This window comes from Schistocerca gregaria, chromosome 2 (genome assembly GCF_023897955.1).
Source record: "Schistocerca gregaria isolate iqSchGreg1 chromosome 2, iqSchGreg1.2, whole genome shotgun sequence".
Taxonomy (NCBI): domain Eukaryota; kingdom Metazoa; phylum Arthropoda; class Insecta; order Orthoptera; family Acrididae; genus Schistocerca; species Schistocerca gregaria.
The window spans coordinates 714,547,442-714,564,366 of NC_064921.1; the positions used below are offsets into that span (position 1 = coordinate 714,547,442).

The window sequence follows — 16,925 nt, forward strand, 5'->3', positions numbered from 1 at the left end:
ACAGTGGAACCGTTCCACCATGCACTCACAGTCACATACTTCCAATAGGGTGGTAAATTCTACCAACAGTTACGTGGAGAGGTCATGGGTTCTCCCCCTGGCACCATGTATTGCAAATCTACACATGGAACAGTTTGAAGAAACGGCTCTCATAATGGCATGCCTGAAACCAAAAGTGTTCTACTGCTACTTGGACGAAACATTCATGATTTGACCGCATGGTGAAGAAACTCGACAACAATTACTTAAACACCTCAATGACTTACATGACAATATTAAATTCACCATGGAGGTGGAAGAAAACTGATATCTGTCTTTCCTCAACATACTGATAAAGAAGATGACTGACGGCACATTAGGTCATTCTGATAACAGGAACAAGACACATCGACCTAAACCGTAACGCCAATAGCTGCCACTATCCAGCACAATGCAAATCTGTGCTCAACACCTTGGAGAGCAGAGCATGACACATGTGCGACAAGGAGAATCTACCTTCCAAATTGTGTATAGAGAAAAAACCTTCGCGAGAACAGATATTCTGAGACACATAAGATGCACTGTCCTACCAATGAAGAAGAAGACATAAGCGAAGAAGACACTAAGCGCTTTATGTTCCTTCCGTATGATGGGCCACCCGTGCTGAGATTGCAAGAATAGTAGAAGAGAGCAACATTAAAATCATCTTTCGTTCATTGGCCAAAATCCATAATATGCTGGGCTCAGTGAAGGATAAACTACAAATACAGACACCTGGAGTCTACAGCATCAGTTGCGAGAGTGGCAAACAACACATCAGCCAGATGCAGCCAATGTATATTGCAGTGTTGCTCAGAGCATGTAGTGAGGAACATTTGCCCAGGCCAAAAGGAGAAACCTGCAGTGGCAGATCGCAACCTCAATGAGAACCCAATGTTTGATTTCAAACAAATATAGCTGGTATGCAGGGGAACTAGTTCTGGGATTTGATACTTAAAGAGGCTGTGGAGATACAAATCCATGATAACCTTGTCAACTGAGGTAGCGGTTTTCGTCAAAAATACGGACAAGAACACTCCAATGCAAAAACGGTGAATGCATCAGATGGAAAGGACAGGCCGCACCAGGATGCAAAGCTCAACCACGACACCTCTTTTGCAGGCACGCGATTGGCACTGCCAACACAGACAACACAAAGCAGTCTGCGGCCCAGCAGCTGTAAAGAAATGTTGCCACAACCTGGCACCTTGACTCAGTTGATAAACTGAGAAGACTTCATCAATATTATGTTGAGTTAATGATCTGTGTAAGGCCATCATTCAGATACAAATCTGTGTGCGAGTATTTGAATAAACATATTGTCAAGAATAACCTACCTGTTGTAAACTAGGTTATTATGGGGTCTTTTCTTAAATGTTTTCCATTTAATGATCGTTATTCCTATATTTATTTACTTTATTATTTCACTAATTGTGGTGCTTCAAGAATAATCCATGCTTCTATAAAGGCTTAAAGCAACAGCAAGTGGGCCTGGTGATGAGATGATTAGTGCAGTTATCCTGAGTATCACCTGGTCGAAGAGGGAACAGTGTATCCATTATTGTTTTGACCTCCAGTCCCTGGAGCAAAATGAATGCTACGAGGCTGTACTTCAAAACGATGTCTTCTACAAAGAACTCCACAATGTCCAGAACTTCTGCAGTCAGCACAGCTTTGGTGACAGTGTAGTGGGTGAGGAAGTCAATTCAGATTATTGTCCATCGATTCTCATTTGCAACTTGGGAACATCCCAAAGAGATCAATTCCAATTTGGTAGAATGGCACTGCTGCAGATGTAACTGGAACAAGATGCTTTAGAGGTAACTGCAGCATGTACTTCCACTGCTAGCATTCCTTAAAGTGATTCACATAGTGTATAATGGATCGCAAGAGACCTAACCAGTAATGCCTGCGTCTTATTCCGTGTAAAGTTTTCACGAATTCTAGGTGAGCAGATGTTGGAGTGTTATAGAAATACTTCAGAATAGCTGGCTGTAGATGAGCTAGGATGAACTGTGACTGTTTCCACGCGATTGGATAATAGTTCCTTTTGTACAATATTCCCTTTATTAACTCCAAATTCCTCTTTGTTCAATGATTTACAGTTTTCAACAGTCTTTGATCTTCCTTCCATTTAGCAGCAATGCAGTTTATTGCTGCACTGACAGATTTCATCCATACTGCTGTGTTCTTCCCACAGATTCTTGTTAAGGCAATTGCCCTTTTGTTTGTGCCTACTTTTGTAAACCATTGTGACATTTCACTTCTGAACCCTCAGTCAAACCGACATATTTTTCACACTAGTCAGCCAGCGTAGCAAACGGTGGCCGCTCATAACAGTTTATGGTCTTCCAAAAAAATACAGCAAAAACTTGCTTATGACCCAAACAATAGCAGGGCACTCTTTCTCGATTAGAGAGTAGTTCATCTCTCAGACTTTGAGAGTACTAGGAAGCATAAGCTATCATCTTTTTAGCACATTCCTGAATTTGCACTAAACTGCAGCTAAATAGTATGTGCTAGCATCAGGATGAAGTGCTGTCTCAGCATTCTCATCTCCCAAGATGGGGAAGATGTTAGTGCCTCCTTAAGCGTAGAGAAATATCTTTCTTGTACATTTTCCCAGGAAAATTCTGTGTCTTCCTGCAGTAGTTCTTGCAAGGAGTGTGCCTTGATACAAAAGTCCTTTATGGAACACTGATGGTATGAGCACATTCTGAGAGAACTACTTGCATCATCAGTGTGCCAAGTCAGACAGTCGGTGACAGCTATTGTTTTCTTCGGTTTGGGACAGACTCCATTTCCATACACTAGGTGCCCAAGATTTCTTAGGACAAAAGAGGCACTTTCTTAGATTCATGCAGCAGACTGCAGTCTGAACACACTTCAATTGAATTGAATTTTATTTGATCCTGTGAGATTACACTGTGTACAGTAAATGTACGTGTAATATTGGACATGTCAAAGTATTAACATTCTTTATCACTTATTTTTCTACACCTTTAGCTTACATTTTTACATCACTGATAATGAGTAACAATATATACAAATTTAATGGCATAAGTATTCTGCAACACTGCAAAACTCTTTTACAATGAGATAGTCTTTAAATTCTTAGGAAAGTCATTGTGAAGTACACTATCTTTGCAGGTTTTTGGGCAGACTTCTTAGTAGTCTGATACCAGAGTACTGGTGTCATTTTTCTAGCATTGCCAGTTGGTGGGGTATGCTCCGTACTTCTTTCTTGTATTGTGGGTGTGTACACTAGCATTTGTAATCCAGTCCTCACTACCTTTTGTGATGTACGTTATTGTTTTGTATAGATACAACGATGAAAAAGTTAAGATACCTAAATTCTTGAAACAGTTTCTGCATGTTTCACAGGTCTTTCTTCTTAAAATGTTCCTAATTGCTTTTTTTCTAATGTGAACACTCGTTTTGTCTCTTGTTTGTTTGAGTTTCCCCACACAGTCACTACATACTGAAAGTATGGTTCGAAAAGTCCATGATACACTGTACACAGAAGGTTCTTGTCTGAATACTGTGATAGCTGCATCATTAAGAATATGACAGAGCTCAGTTTCTTACAGACATTATTAATATGTTTTTTCCATTTCAGTCCATTGTCCACAAGAATACCTAAGAATCTAGCAGATTCTACTTCTTCCAGCCTTGTTCCATCAACCTCTAAATCCATGTCTATAGCCTTTTCCTTGTTTTTAAACACTGCATACATAGTCTTTTTTAGATTTATAACCAGTTCATTTTCCAACAGCCATAGAGCTGTGACATTTGCAGATATGTATGCTCTTCTCTCAAGCCATTCCATATTTTGGTCACTGTTTAGTATTGTCATGTCATCAGCATATAATATTTTCTTTTCTTCCTCCTCAACACCTATATCATTAACAAATACATTTAATAACAATGGCCCCATTACCGAACCCTGCGGCACTCCATATTTGATGGATTTGGTTTCTGATTGGTACTAGTTTCCTAATGATACATACTGCTTGCAGTTGCACAAGTATGATTTTATCCATTCACCTGGTTGCCCCCAAATTCCATAGTTGCTTAATTTTTGTACCACCATTTCATGGTCAATGATGTCAAATGTCTTTGAAAGATCCAGAAACATTGCAGAGACAACCTTTTTCTCATCTAAGAACTGTAAAATGTATTCTGTTAGACTGACAATTGCTGATTCTGTAGATTTACCCTTTCTGAAACCATGTTGAGAGGGCATGAGAATGTTATGTTTGTCCAAATAGTTAACTAATCTGGTATACATAAGCATTTCTAGGATTTTTGAGAAACGTGATATCAGTGAAACTGGTCTGTAGTTGTTGGGATCATCCTTACATCCTTTCTTGTACACTGCCACTACCTTTGTTATCTTCAGTTTTTCTGGAAAAATTGCATCTCTGAAAGAACAGTTTGCTATGTTCAGCAGTGGTGTTATTATCTCCTCACATAACAGCTTTATTACATGATTTGATATATCATCATCACCAGCTGATTTCTTGGACTTCAGTTTCTGTATAGTTTTCCGCACTTCATCTTCCGTGACTGGTCTCAAGAACATAGTACTGCACAATCTTCTTGGTACCTTAATACCCTTCTGTTTTTGATTATTTCTTTCCAATTTTAGGTTTTCTACTACACTGATATAGTTATTATTCAGTATGTTTGCTATTTCCATACCATCTGTGACCACTGTGTTGTCTATTTTAATTGACCTAATACCTTCTTCTTTGTTTGACCCACCTTTTTCCTTTCTTTCAGCATTGATTGCATTCCAAGCTGCCTTTGTCTTTTTTTTAGTTCACTGTAGTGGTGTTAATTGCTCTTGCTTTCGCTTCTCTTATTGTTTTTCTATACTTCTTTTTTAACATTATTTTTGTATTTCACTGGTAATCCACTGTGTTTGATCTTGCTGCCTTTCTTGTCTCTTTACTCTGGGAAATGCTACATTAAAATGGTACTTAATTGTTAAATAAATGCATCATATTTTTCATTTACACTCTGGGCCTGTAGGGTTTCATTCCAGGTTTCCCTACTTAACATTGTTCTAAAGATATTGATATTTCGTTCACTGATGATCCTAATTTCTTTGGTTGTTTGTTTTGGTTCTAATACTGTGTCATTACTTCCGCAAAAGCAGATTAGTTGTCCATGATGATCAGATATTTCTGTCTGAACTACATGTGACTCATAGTTACACATATTAGTAATTATGTTGTCAATAATTGTCTCACTTTGTGAAGTCACTCCTGTTGGTGCAGTTATTGCCACTTTCATGTTATGCTTTATTAACAATTCTTCAAAATCCTGTCTTATTTTTGTGTCTTTTCCCATGTCAATGTTGAAGTCTCCACATATAATAAGATTTCTCTTCATATTCATTCTCAATAAGCTAGCATTATTTTTTTTTTTTTTTTTTTTGGAATATGCTAATATCGCCACATGGTGACCTGTACACACAAAACACTAAAATCCTCTGCCACTATACCAGTAACTTCAAAGTCTCTTTCTCTAGCTATGGGAAATGTAGCAGCTTCACTGTTTAAATTCTTTGATAGAGTACCTGTTTTAATATATATACAAACGCCACCACCCTTATATTTATATCTGCAGACGTAACTAGCTAGTTTGTAGTCCTTTATTGCCACATTATGTATTGTACTTTCAGTTAGTCCATGTTCACTTATGCATAATATGTCTGGCCTTACTTCACTCAGGAGTACTTCTGCTTCTAATTTTTTGTTACCAAAGTATTGAATTTTTTGATGACGTACTTTTATGTAATTTTTCTTTTGTGGGTTTACAGGTTGTGAGCTGTATTTTGGGGCAAATTCTTTAGTATCGTCTTTCTGTATGGTGCTTATATTTTTCTTTTCCAGCTGGAGTGTAGGATTTTTCACCCGCTTCAGGCCATATTAGTTTCCCTTGCATCTAATGATTTTACAAACATCTGCAAACATTCTGCTGAACGTTACAGACCTCAGTCTATTTAAATGCAAGCCATCCTTCGGTAGCGAGTTTTCACATAGGAATTTGTTTGGGTCTATAAAAATTGCCCCAAGACGATCACATTGTTCTTTAAGAGCACAGTTTATTTTGGCAATATATTTTTCACTCACCAACCTACTGTTTATGATTACGCTAAGTATCAGATGAGATCCTGCATACATATTTCTTACAGAACGAATCATGTTTCTTGTTTTGCTTGCCATTTCTTCCTCACTGCTGCTCCTTAATAAATTCGTTCCAACATGTATAAACACCCCATTATAGTTATGTCTGGTTTCAGAATCTGGTTCTGTAGTATCTCGTCTTGCATTTACCATATTTTTAAAATGTTTACCGAGTTGATGCGTTCTGATACCAGGTCGTACGTCGATCTTGCAATCTGGGACAGCGATAATCTTCAGCAGCGAATCGCCAATTATTAAAAAGTCATTTTCCTTTTGTTGCGTATTTGTCGCCTTGTTTTTCCTTTTGCTGTATGTCACCACCTTCCATTTATATTTATCTTCCAGTTTTTGGCTTACTGAGTTTACCGAGACATCAACGGGAACACTTGAAATGTTGTTTTTAAAGTACGATCGGTCACTCATATTTTCGCGAACATCTTGCTTTTCCGTTTGATGGCTTTTACACACACAGGACTTCTTTTCTTGTATTAATGTATCGTTTTCTTTCTTGATGGTCGAAAGTACGGTTTTTAATGCCTCAATGTCACTTCGTAGTAATTTTGTAATTTCGTTTTTTGTATCAACTGCACTCAAGATCGGCCGTTTCATCATGAAAACAACCGTGACATGTCCACGGAAAATCATCACTGACGATCTTCAGATTTACTTTTGCGCACTTTTCGTGTAACCAGAAGTTGTATTTGATACACAGAATACCCTTCATCACACACTTTTTACATTCTCTACACTAAGAACTGTTCATTTTTTGCCTTTTTAGCGAGAGAGAAGCGTCACTACACTTTCCTATCAGCACCATCTTACAAGACTTGTCCTCCGAGCCTTCAGCATGGCTGTCAGGTGTCTTAGAAGTTCGTCAGAAGTCTTCGGAGACATGAGTGTCATCCACATAAGATGTCAAAGCAGGTTGTTCACAATATGTGTATAGGTGGCTGGAGCTTTACACAGTCCAAATGACATATCTTTGAACCCTCAGAAACTGTCTTGTGTTATGAAGGCAATCTTTCCCCTGCCAACCTCATCAACCTCAATTTGTCAGTGGCTTGTCTGCATATCCACAGCTGAGAAATATTTTGCCTATGCTGTCAATGGGTGTGATTTTGGACAGCCATCGGTAATCAGAACAGAAATGTGTAGTGCTATCCTACTTCCCGAAGACCACAGGAGAAGACCAAGAACTCAAGGTTTAGTAGTGGTATCTTGCAGCAGCATCTTCACTTCTCCTGCAATACAGTTATTAAGCCAGCAACAATCTGCACGACATTGGCTAATCAGTGGATGATCCCCGGTGCTGATACAGTGTTTTACCATGGGCCAGCTGCCCTGTCTTTTCTCCACTCTGGATCCAAAAATTTGTGCAGAACTGCTAACACTCAACGACATTGTTCCTCAGTCAGGCCAGATTCCATTGGCAGTTTGAAAGTAGCAACGTCCCATGCATTGTCTGTAGTGGTAGAGAAGCACAGTTCTTCATTGCTAGAACTAAGTGCAATTCCCAGGTCATTTCAGCTGTCCCCATGCTTGCACCTTTATGCATGATGAGTTGTGGCTGCTTGTGACAATTACTGATCGAAAGTTCTCCTTCACCATCAACAATGTTTATGATCATCACTGACTGGTATGTAGACAACTTTTTGAGCCTCAGTAGCTTTTCGCAATCAACAGAAGCTTGTTTAACCAAGCATCTTGACTGATGACTGGAACTTGTTTCGTTAGTGATGGAGGGATAATATAACCTTCAATGGCAATCTTTGTTATGTGTGCTTGTTGGAATAGCTTCATCTACTTCATCTATCTCAAGCTCTGACCTTCCACTGTCTATGAATGCTTGTGATTCCAGCAAGAAGTTCTGCCCAATAACAACTTTTTGCAAAAAAAGACAAATTCAAAAGACTGCATTCTGTCATTGATAATTGTTCTTGTAGATAATGTTCGTATTGGCTGGATGTATTTCCCATATTTTACTTTCAGCACAATCATTTCCATGTTATGGAACAGTCTTCTTTATCTGACTACTATAAGCACCTGACATTACAGAAAGTGAAGTCCAAGTTGACTAGCACCCAGGCATGTTGAATGTTTATGAAGTCAATGATATTTACTGAAGTCTCCAATCGCCATCCATGGACGCTTTTCATCTGTGGCTGCCCCACCTCCATAGAAGGTCACTTCATTTTATTTTCCTGAATTCAATGGCTAGACAAGCAGATGGTACCTCTGAACAGTGACAAGAAACTATTATGGCATGTTGGGTAGTGACCTCGACCGGGGTACAGCGATGGGCTTCATCTCTCAAGCTGACTACAGTCAACTAGTGTCAACAGAACTGTTGTGATGGCTGATATCTGGCAGCATAGCAGTCATTGAAACCTAGCCTTCTGTCTCTGCAGTAACACACAACATGCCCAGAGCATTACCTGCTGGCATATGAGAGAGAAGAAGTAGTGGCTGTCTTCTACACCTGCCATAGGCACCACATTCAGGCATCTTTTAGTACATGATGGTGATTCAAACTCCTTGCCTAGCCCAAGTATCAATATGGAGAACATATCAGAGATACTCAGCTTACATACGACAACTGCAACTTGCACCTGCACAAGGCGGCGAAACTGTGGCAAGCACATTATTTAGTGCTGCCTCATGACACATGTGCCGCTAAGTACAGAAGCCCAGCTCACCCCAGTTAGTCTCTCTTTAATCTCTATAGTTTTCAGTAATGTTTCATTGGATAATAAAGTCTTGGCCTTGCCTGATTTACATTTGTGATCTGGATTGTTCCGTGGACTGTTATACGGTTAAGACAACATTGCTACACCCAGGATTTGCTACGGTTATCCTATCACTTTATGAACTATGCTTTCATTGACCTCAGGAACTTCTTGTTAATTCTGACTGTCTCTGCTTTACAACTAATGCAAGTGATCATAAACTGTGTTCTACCTACACAAAGTAGAATAGGAAACTGGCAATTATTTCAGTGAAGCACAGATTCAGCAAGAAAAACATTGGGAATTCTACCAGCAACAGCAGTCTTGGCTGTTACGAGTGCTGCAAAACCAACAACAGTCAGCAGCAGCCATTTCCTCAGCTCCCCCTCACCATCTGTCTGCTCCAATGAGGCAAACAAGAGTTGGGAGATATATTTATGTCACTTCATTTTACAGTGCAAGGCAAATCAACTAACTGACCCTGAAAATCAGTTTGTGCTCTTACTGTCTTCTAATAGTGAACTGTATGAAATGGTGCAATACTTAGGCCCACTCTCGTGTTCTAGTAGTGTGACTTTTTCTGATGTTTGTGGTTTGCTGACTGACTATTAATGTCACTAAACTCACAGCATTGCAACAAGTGTAATTAGTGTGTTAGTAATGTAAGCAATCCTATGCAGCATGGTCTACTGAATTACAACACTTGGCATGCAAGTGTGATTTTTTTTTTTCTGTAAACACTGTGGTGCATCATATGTGGACTCCTTGATCCACCATTGCTGTTGTCCATCTCACGCCTGATAGAAAAACTAGTATGAAGGCTTCAGAGGTATCTGAACCCACTCTGACTGATACGTTAGAAATTGCTACAGATCACGAAGTATGTGTGTCAGAGCACACTATGCTTCACAATTCCTCTGGTCTCAACACTGTTAAGAGTACTAGTCACCATTGTGCTCTACTATCACCTGATGACTTCCATTCAACATCAGCAACCAATTTACCAAGCATCCATTCATCTGGTAGTGCTGCAACCTAGGATTCAGTAGTCACCAATCACCCAACCTCATTATCGGTAGATGCACATAAACAAAAATGTTGACATGTTCCAAAGTGAGCGGAGGATCATGGAATGTTTTGCTCTCTATTATTGTCAAAAGACCTCACAAAGGTTCACACCGTCAAATTGTGTTCAGATTGCAACCCAAAGCATCAATGGTGTCACTGTCCTTACTGTGACATTAGTTTTGCATGCTGCAAACTGGAGCACCTCACAAGTATCTGCCACAGCCAGAGTGCATCAAAAACTTCTGCCGTCAGCACCCTACACACTATCTTGCCAGTGCTCATGGCAGCAGCATACAGGATGCAGTGTATCATGTTGCAACTGGACATTAATTTGATGGTGGCAAGTTCCAATTGGACACAGGCTTGGTCATGTATGTGATTACTGAGGACATGTACCCAACGCACTGGCTCCCCGCAGCTGTGGTCTCCTCAGTGCAAAGTGGTGACATACAATGGTTAGTTGATCCTGCTGCAGGGTAATATCTCAATATAAGCTAAGTATAAAAATGCTGCCTGGTACCTAATCTTGTCAGTAGTCATCTCTTGGACAACAACTAACATTTTTTGTTTAGATCCTTTTGTTCTTGGTTTTCCAGTTCAGGACCATGTTAATCTACTTTCAACTGTGATCACATTCATGGAACCTTATTTGTTGCGTGTGCAATTTAAGCAGCTATCTGAACCTATATTAGGCTATAGAACAGGGTTCCAGATCCAAGTATCCTTAAAGCATAACTAGTAAGGTTACTATGTATGTGTATGTGGTATCTCTGGTACCATCTAGCCAGAGGGCTATGCCCATGATTAGAGGTAAGAAACCTAATGTATCACTTTACATTTGACGTGATTGCAAGTCTAGCTTTGATGCTCAAGAAATTGTTGATCTGTATCTACTTCCAAGGCTGGAGGAATTTTTGGCTAAACTGGCCGAGAGGAAAAGCTAAATTGGCTGGGAGCAATAATTTTTCACAGTTATATATCATCGATGGCAACTTTTAACTGCCTGTAGGTACCAGATGAAACAGTTTTTAGTTTTTAATATGCCATTCAGCATATATTGTTATAAGTGCTTCCATAATATTTCAGAGATACTTTGAGCAACTCATCCAATGTATCCCAACTATGTCAATTGCTTAAATGATCTGTTAGTTACCAACCCAAGTAGCAGCAGCTACTGCTCTACCTACAGGTTTTTGGGCAGCTCTAAGCCCATGGTTTTAATTGTGGTCTCTTTGAGCCAAGTGTCAAGTGCTTGGGATACATTAAGTAAATATGGGCTCCCACCCACACAGACCACCTGAATACAATAACCAAATTACCACCTTCTAACAATTTCACAGAACTACAGCAAAGTAAATTTCACAGAACTCAGCAAAGTAAATTATTTTGCCAAGTTTATTCCCAAAGCAGTCCGTATTTTCCATCTGCTCGACTGCACATAAAAAGGTGTTAAATCAGTGTTGTCAGGGGCATGCCAGAAGGCCTTTGTGCAACTTAAGAAGTATGTGTTTAATGCTTGCCACTGATGCATCAGATTGGGGCGTTGGTGCCATACTATCCCACAAATATGCCGACAACACGTCATAACCACTGCATTTGCATCTCAAACATTAAATGCAGTTAAGAGGAATTATTCAACCATCAAGAAAGAAGTGTTGGCTACTTTATATGGCATCCAGACATTTCATGTGCATCTTTATGGTACTAAGTTTCACCTGGTCACTTATCACAAACCATTTTGCTGTTCAGTCCCCATTTGAAAATTCCTAATAAAACAAAGCAGCAGCTGGAATGGTGTTCTTAATTATATATATTTATGAGATCCATTATCAGTCAACTACACAGCACTCCAAAGCTGAAGCACTTTTCCACTTGCCGTGCAGCCTAGATGCCGGATTTGATAGGCACAAGGTGCTGTGCTTTGCCTCAGATGCAAATCAGTGACACGCCCTTGATTTTTCCATTACAGTGCAACAAGTAGCAGCAGACAGGGAGAGTTATCCACCCCTACTCAGGGTGTTGCCAGCTATACAGTAGGGTTCACCACAGGGCTTCCCTAAGGATGCCGACCTGGAATAGCACACAATTTTTCTTTACAGTGCAGACCAACATCACTGAGGAGATCATTATGTTAGTTATGGATGACACTGAAAGCTGGGTCATAGTTCATCCCACAATCCATGCCCACATACTGAAGCTCATCCACACAACACTTTGGGGAATGCACAGAATGCAAGCAATAGCACAGCATCATGTATACTGACCTGAGGTTGATGCCACTGAATGCACCATCTGTAACTGCCATGCCTCCATTTGCAACTGCCCGAGCACAGCATTTCTACCCTTGGCCACGTACTGACCACCCCTGGTAAAGGGTGCACATTGATTTTGATGGTCCATTCTGGGGAGCAACGTGGTTGCTAGTTGTCAATGCTCTGTTTACCTTTCCAGTGTTGCTCAGATTGCTACAACTACTACAGCAATTACAATCCATGCCCTGTCCATCAGATCTGCAATGAAGGGGACACCTCCCATCCTAGTTTCTGGAAACATCCCTCAGTTTATGGCATCTGCATTTCAGGATTTTTGTCAACACAGTGGCATTGAGCACCCAACAACAGCCCCTTCCAATCCCACATCCGACTCAGAAGCTGAGTGGATGGTCAAAACATTCAAGACACAGATGTGCAATATTCTGATGATAGCTGAATCTGGGTACACACTCAACTGCTTCCTCAGAACCTCTCAGTCCATCCCTGTAAAAGGATATAGCCAGCCAAAATGTTATATAAGCATAGGCACCACATCCTGTTCAACCTGCTATGCCTACTACCCACACACAGAGTCATGTAACTGTGTGGGCTCCCACGTTTGGGATCATAACTTTGGCCAGGGTTCCATTTTGACCTAAAACATCATCGTCAGCAAAAAGAGGTGGCAGGTATTTGACACTGCAGCCAGTCAAGAGCAGCTGATTTGACATCAGAATCAGCTCCGTCAACAAGATGAGATACTTACCCCCCCCCCCCCCCCCTTTTTCCCTTCCACCACCAACTCAACATGACTTCCACAACAACTCTAGGACAAGCCAGCACAACATCCTGCCTCTTACTGCTACAACCTCTGCCCTCATGTTCAGCACCAACAGGAAATCGACAATCACTAGTGGTGGGAGCCAATGGAGGTGAAACCACTTCTGCCCACTATACAGCTTCTAACTCCCATCCTTCACCACGGATGGAACTCTCCTCTCACATTCCACAGAGGTTAAATATTTTCAGACCTTGGTTCCCTTGGAGTCAGAACTGTTGGTCACCGCCACATCCAGCACCCACTCCCCAGCACAAAGGCCCAAGCTACATCCCAGACATTGTTGATCAGCCAGGACTCAAAGACGCCATCTTCCAACACAGTCAAACACAATGAGGACCTACAGTGGTACTCTTTGGCAGGGATTCCTGCATCTCCCTCTCCCCTTGCACAGTGAAGTCAGCAAAGGCCACTCCATTTATGGCCCTACACACTGATTAAAAGGGAGAGGGCTTTAGTATTTCCCTCAGATTGAGTACCAATAATAAGAGCACGTCAGAGGTACTCTGGCTACATACAACTGCTGTGGCTTCCAGATGCATGAGGCATAACATGTATTGTTATGTTGATACAGTCAATCATTGTCTCAAAATGGTTACTGTACTGTACACAGTCAAGAATGCTGTAAAACGTGTGTGTGTGTGTGTGTGTGTGTGTGTGTGTGTGTGTCCTTCCACAGTTAGTATTTTCTTAAGCACAATAAGGAGATAACATCATAACTATGTAAAACATAATACCATAATGCTGCCTCCTCTATAATTCACTGCTGGCACGAGAAGTGATGGTAGACACCATCTTTCAGGCAAACGGCAAACTCAAAACCTTCTACTGGATGCCATAGTGTAGAATGTGATTCACCAACCCAAATCATTCTTTACACTACCAGAAGCATAGAAATGTGTGGCTTATGGAGAGCTGATCAACCAATGTACCCCACTCCCTACATGTTTCCACTTCATAATCACATCACAAACAGTCAATCTGGGTAGGTTTACAAGGTTGAAATGTCCCTCGTGGATTTGTCACTCATGTGACATCTTATGATTAGTCCATTTTCTAAGTTGCTGGTCCTTTCTGCTGTTACTGCTTCTCTACTGACAACACTATACTCCCCCGAAATATATATCTTTCTCACCCATATTTTTGGACTACAACCATTAGCAATTAGGAAACAAAGCACGTGAATAAAAGTGTGTCAGAGTGGCAAAATGCAAGGTACAAAACCAGTTATCACAGGTTTGTTTCTTGGGATACAGACAGACCTTGCCATCCAAATGAAAGTTTGTTACATACCACCACATTACTGATTTGTCTTTCCTCAACACACTAACTCTCCAACTTTTGTATCTAACTTGATATCTCCAATGTACACTCATTTACCCATCGTGATCAGCAAATGCTGAACAACGCTTTTAGTTATTGCAAATATAACAAAAGACATTAATTATATGAATATAATAGAAAGAAACATTCCACATGGGAAAAATATATTAAAAATGTTGTGACTTACCAAATGGGAAAGCACTGGTAGATAGACACAATAAAAAACACACAAACACACACACACACACACACACAAACACACAAACACACACACACACACACACACACACACACACACACACACAGATATCAAGCTTTCGCAACCCACAGTTGCTTCATCAGGAAAGAGAAAAGGACAGGTATACACTTGCTTGCACGCACGCACACACACACACACACACACACACACACACACACACACACACACACACAGCCTCTGTACTTCCGCCTCAACTGACATCTCTGCCCAACTCTTTGCCTTTAAGTATGTCTGCTTGCGTCTGTATATGTGCGGACGGCTGTGTGCATGTGTGCGAGCGCACGCGCGAGCGAGCGAGTGTATATCTGTTCCTTTTTCCCCCTAAGGTAGGTCTTTCCACTCCCAGGATTGGAATGACTCCTTACCCTCACCCTTAAAACCACATCCTTTCATCTTTCCCTCTCCTTCCCTCTTTTCTGATGAAGCAACCTTGGGTTGCGATATCTGTGTGTGTGTGTGTGTGTGTGTGTGTGTGTGTGTGTGTGTGTGTGTTTTATTGTGTCTATCTACCAGCACTTTCCTGTTTGGTAAGTCACAACATTTTTTTAATATATAAAATACATTAATATGTATGTGTATACTAGTTCAGAAAGTCTCCATTTCGAACCCATGAAATATGGCTCAAGATGTATGTATTACTAAATAAGAGAAACCATTAAGCATTACTTACCACTCAGCCTTGATTCAAAACATATCCTAAAACAGCTCATTAAAATTTCACATACACTGTCATTGCTAAGCATGATTCCCTCAGGTGAAAACATCAGTGTTCGTAGTACCTAGAATAACATGTAACTGCATTAGTATATAAGGACATAATATTGCTTTAATTTATAAATAATACCACAACACATCACCTGCAGTATGACAAGAAGCACAACACCGTCACTATCTTGGTCAGTGCCCATAAATCTCGCATGTGTAACAGCATCAGCGATGTTTTGCACAGTAGTGGGAACCGATTTCCCTCCTGGGTCTGAAAAATATTCAAAGTATGACAATCAGTCTTCCTTTTTTCTAAATACATTAAGCTTTAAACTACTCATATAGATAGAAAATGTCACTTAGTTTTCATTTCACACAAAACATAATTTTGAAATGTTACATCATGTTGACTTCTCACTTAACAGGCTGATGCAAATGTTAATTGTGGAACACTGTACAACAAATATGAGAGAGTGTAACATGCCACAAATACAGAAATGCGTAGTCAGATGTGTCTAATAAACGTTTGTGCCACTTCTATTGGAGCCTCCTGGCCCCTGCATTCCACCACAGAGAGACCACTTGCGAGAAGCTCTGTATCTTACAGAAGCTGACTTTTAATGACTATTCAGCTTTCCATATAATCATAATGGCCTATGCTATCAGTAAGAATTAATAACTGTGTTCAAGGGTGTGAACGAGCAAGAGTGTGTGTGTCATTTCAATCCTTTGGATAAAAATAAATTTACATACAAAGATTGATTGTTTTGTTTTAGGGCACAAAAACAACTAGGGTCATACACGCCTATATCAGAATGGTAGAACACAAAGACGAAGAGAGGAGTTAAAAGAACGACACATTAATCCTAATCATCAGAAGATAAGACAGCTGACAACAGGGATGTGGAGAAAGGTCTATAAAATACGGCATAGAGAAACGAGGGTCCTGAAATAAAAATTAAATGGCCTTCACCATATTGGTACAACATATAAAAAGTAAAACAGAGTCGACAGCCCACTTGTTTTTTGCTGAAACAGCTGATAACTTAGACGGTAAACACAAACGAGAACGTAAATGGTTAAAAAGGGGCATTCCGTCAGGAAATGGCAGACTGTCAAAGCCTGAGCGCAATGAGCACAAAGTGGTGGGACAGTACCACTTAAACGGTGATGGCTAAAAAGACAATGCCCAATGCACAACCTAGCTAAAATGTTCTCCTCCAGCCGAAGAGAGTTGTGAGAAGAGGTCATCCATGTCACTTGGAGAGGCTTAATAACCCGGAGCTTGTTCCCATGAAGGGAGGACCAGTGGTGATGACAAAGTGGCACCATCTACTGACAAACGGCAACATGGATCATTGGAGGGAATGTAAGAACCAGCGGGGTGAGGTAAGAGGACTGCAGCCTTGGCAGCAGCATCAGCAGCCTCATTTCCTGTCAGCTCACAAAGGCTTGGAAGGACACAGAGTGTCAGAGCAGATGATGCAATTGAAAAGTCTGGGTCACCACATGTGCTGTGTGGCCTGATACAGGCCAAGA

The 16,925-nt window shown here is 40.5% G+C and overlaps 1 protein-coding gene across 2 annotated transcripts in view; it reads right to left on the reverse strand.

The window, feature by feature from the left end:
* LOC126334838 (Golgi-specific brefeldin A-resistance guanine nucleotide exchange factor 1) overlaps positions 1–16,925 on the reverse strand; it is a 290,716-nt gene that overhangs the window by 240,435 nt on the left and 33,356 nt on the right. For both annotated transcript variants that reach the window (XM_049997502.1, XM_049997501.1), the window contains exons 4-5: positions 15,539–15,657; positions 15,352–15,460 (exon numbers count right to left, since the gene is read on the reverse strand). In XM_049997502.1, coding sequence (XP_049853459.1) covers positions 15,352–15,460; positions 15,539–15,657 — 228 coding nt within the window. The remainder of the gene's footprint in view (positions 1–15,351; positions 15,461–15,538; positions 15,658–16,925) is intronic.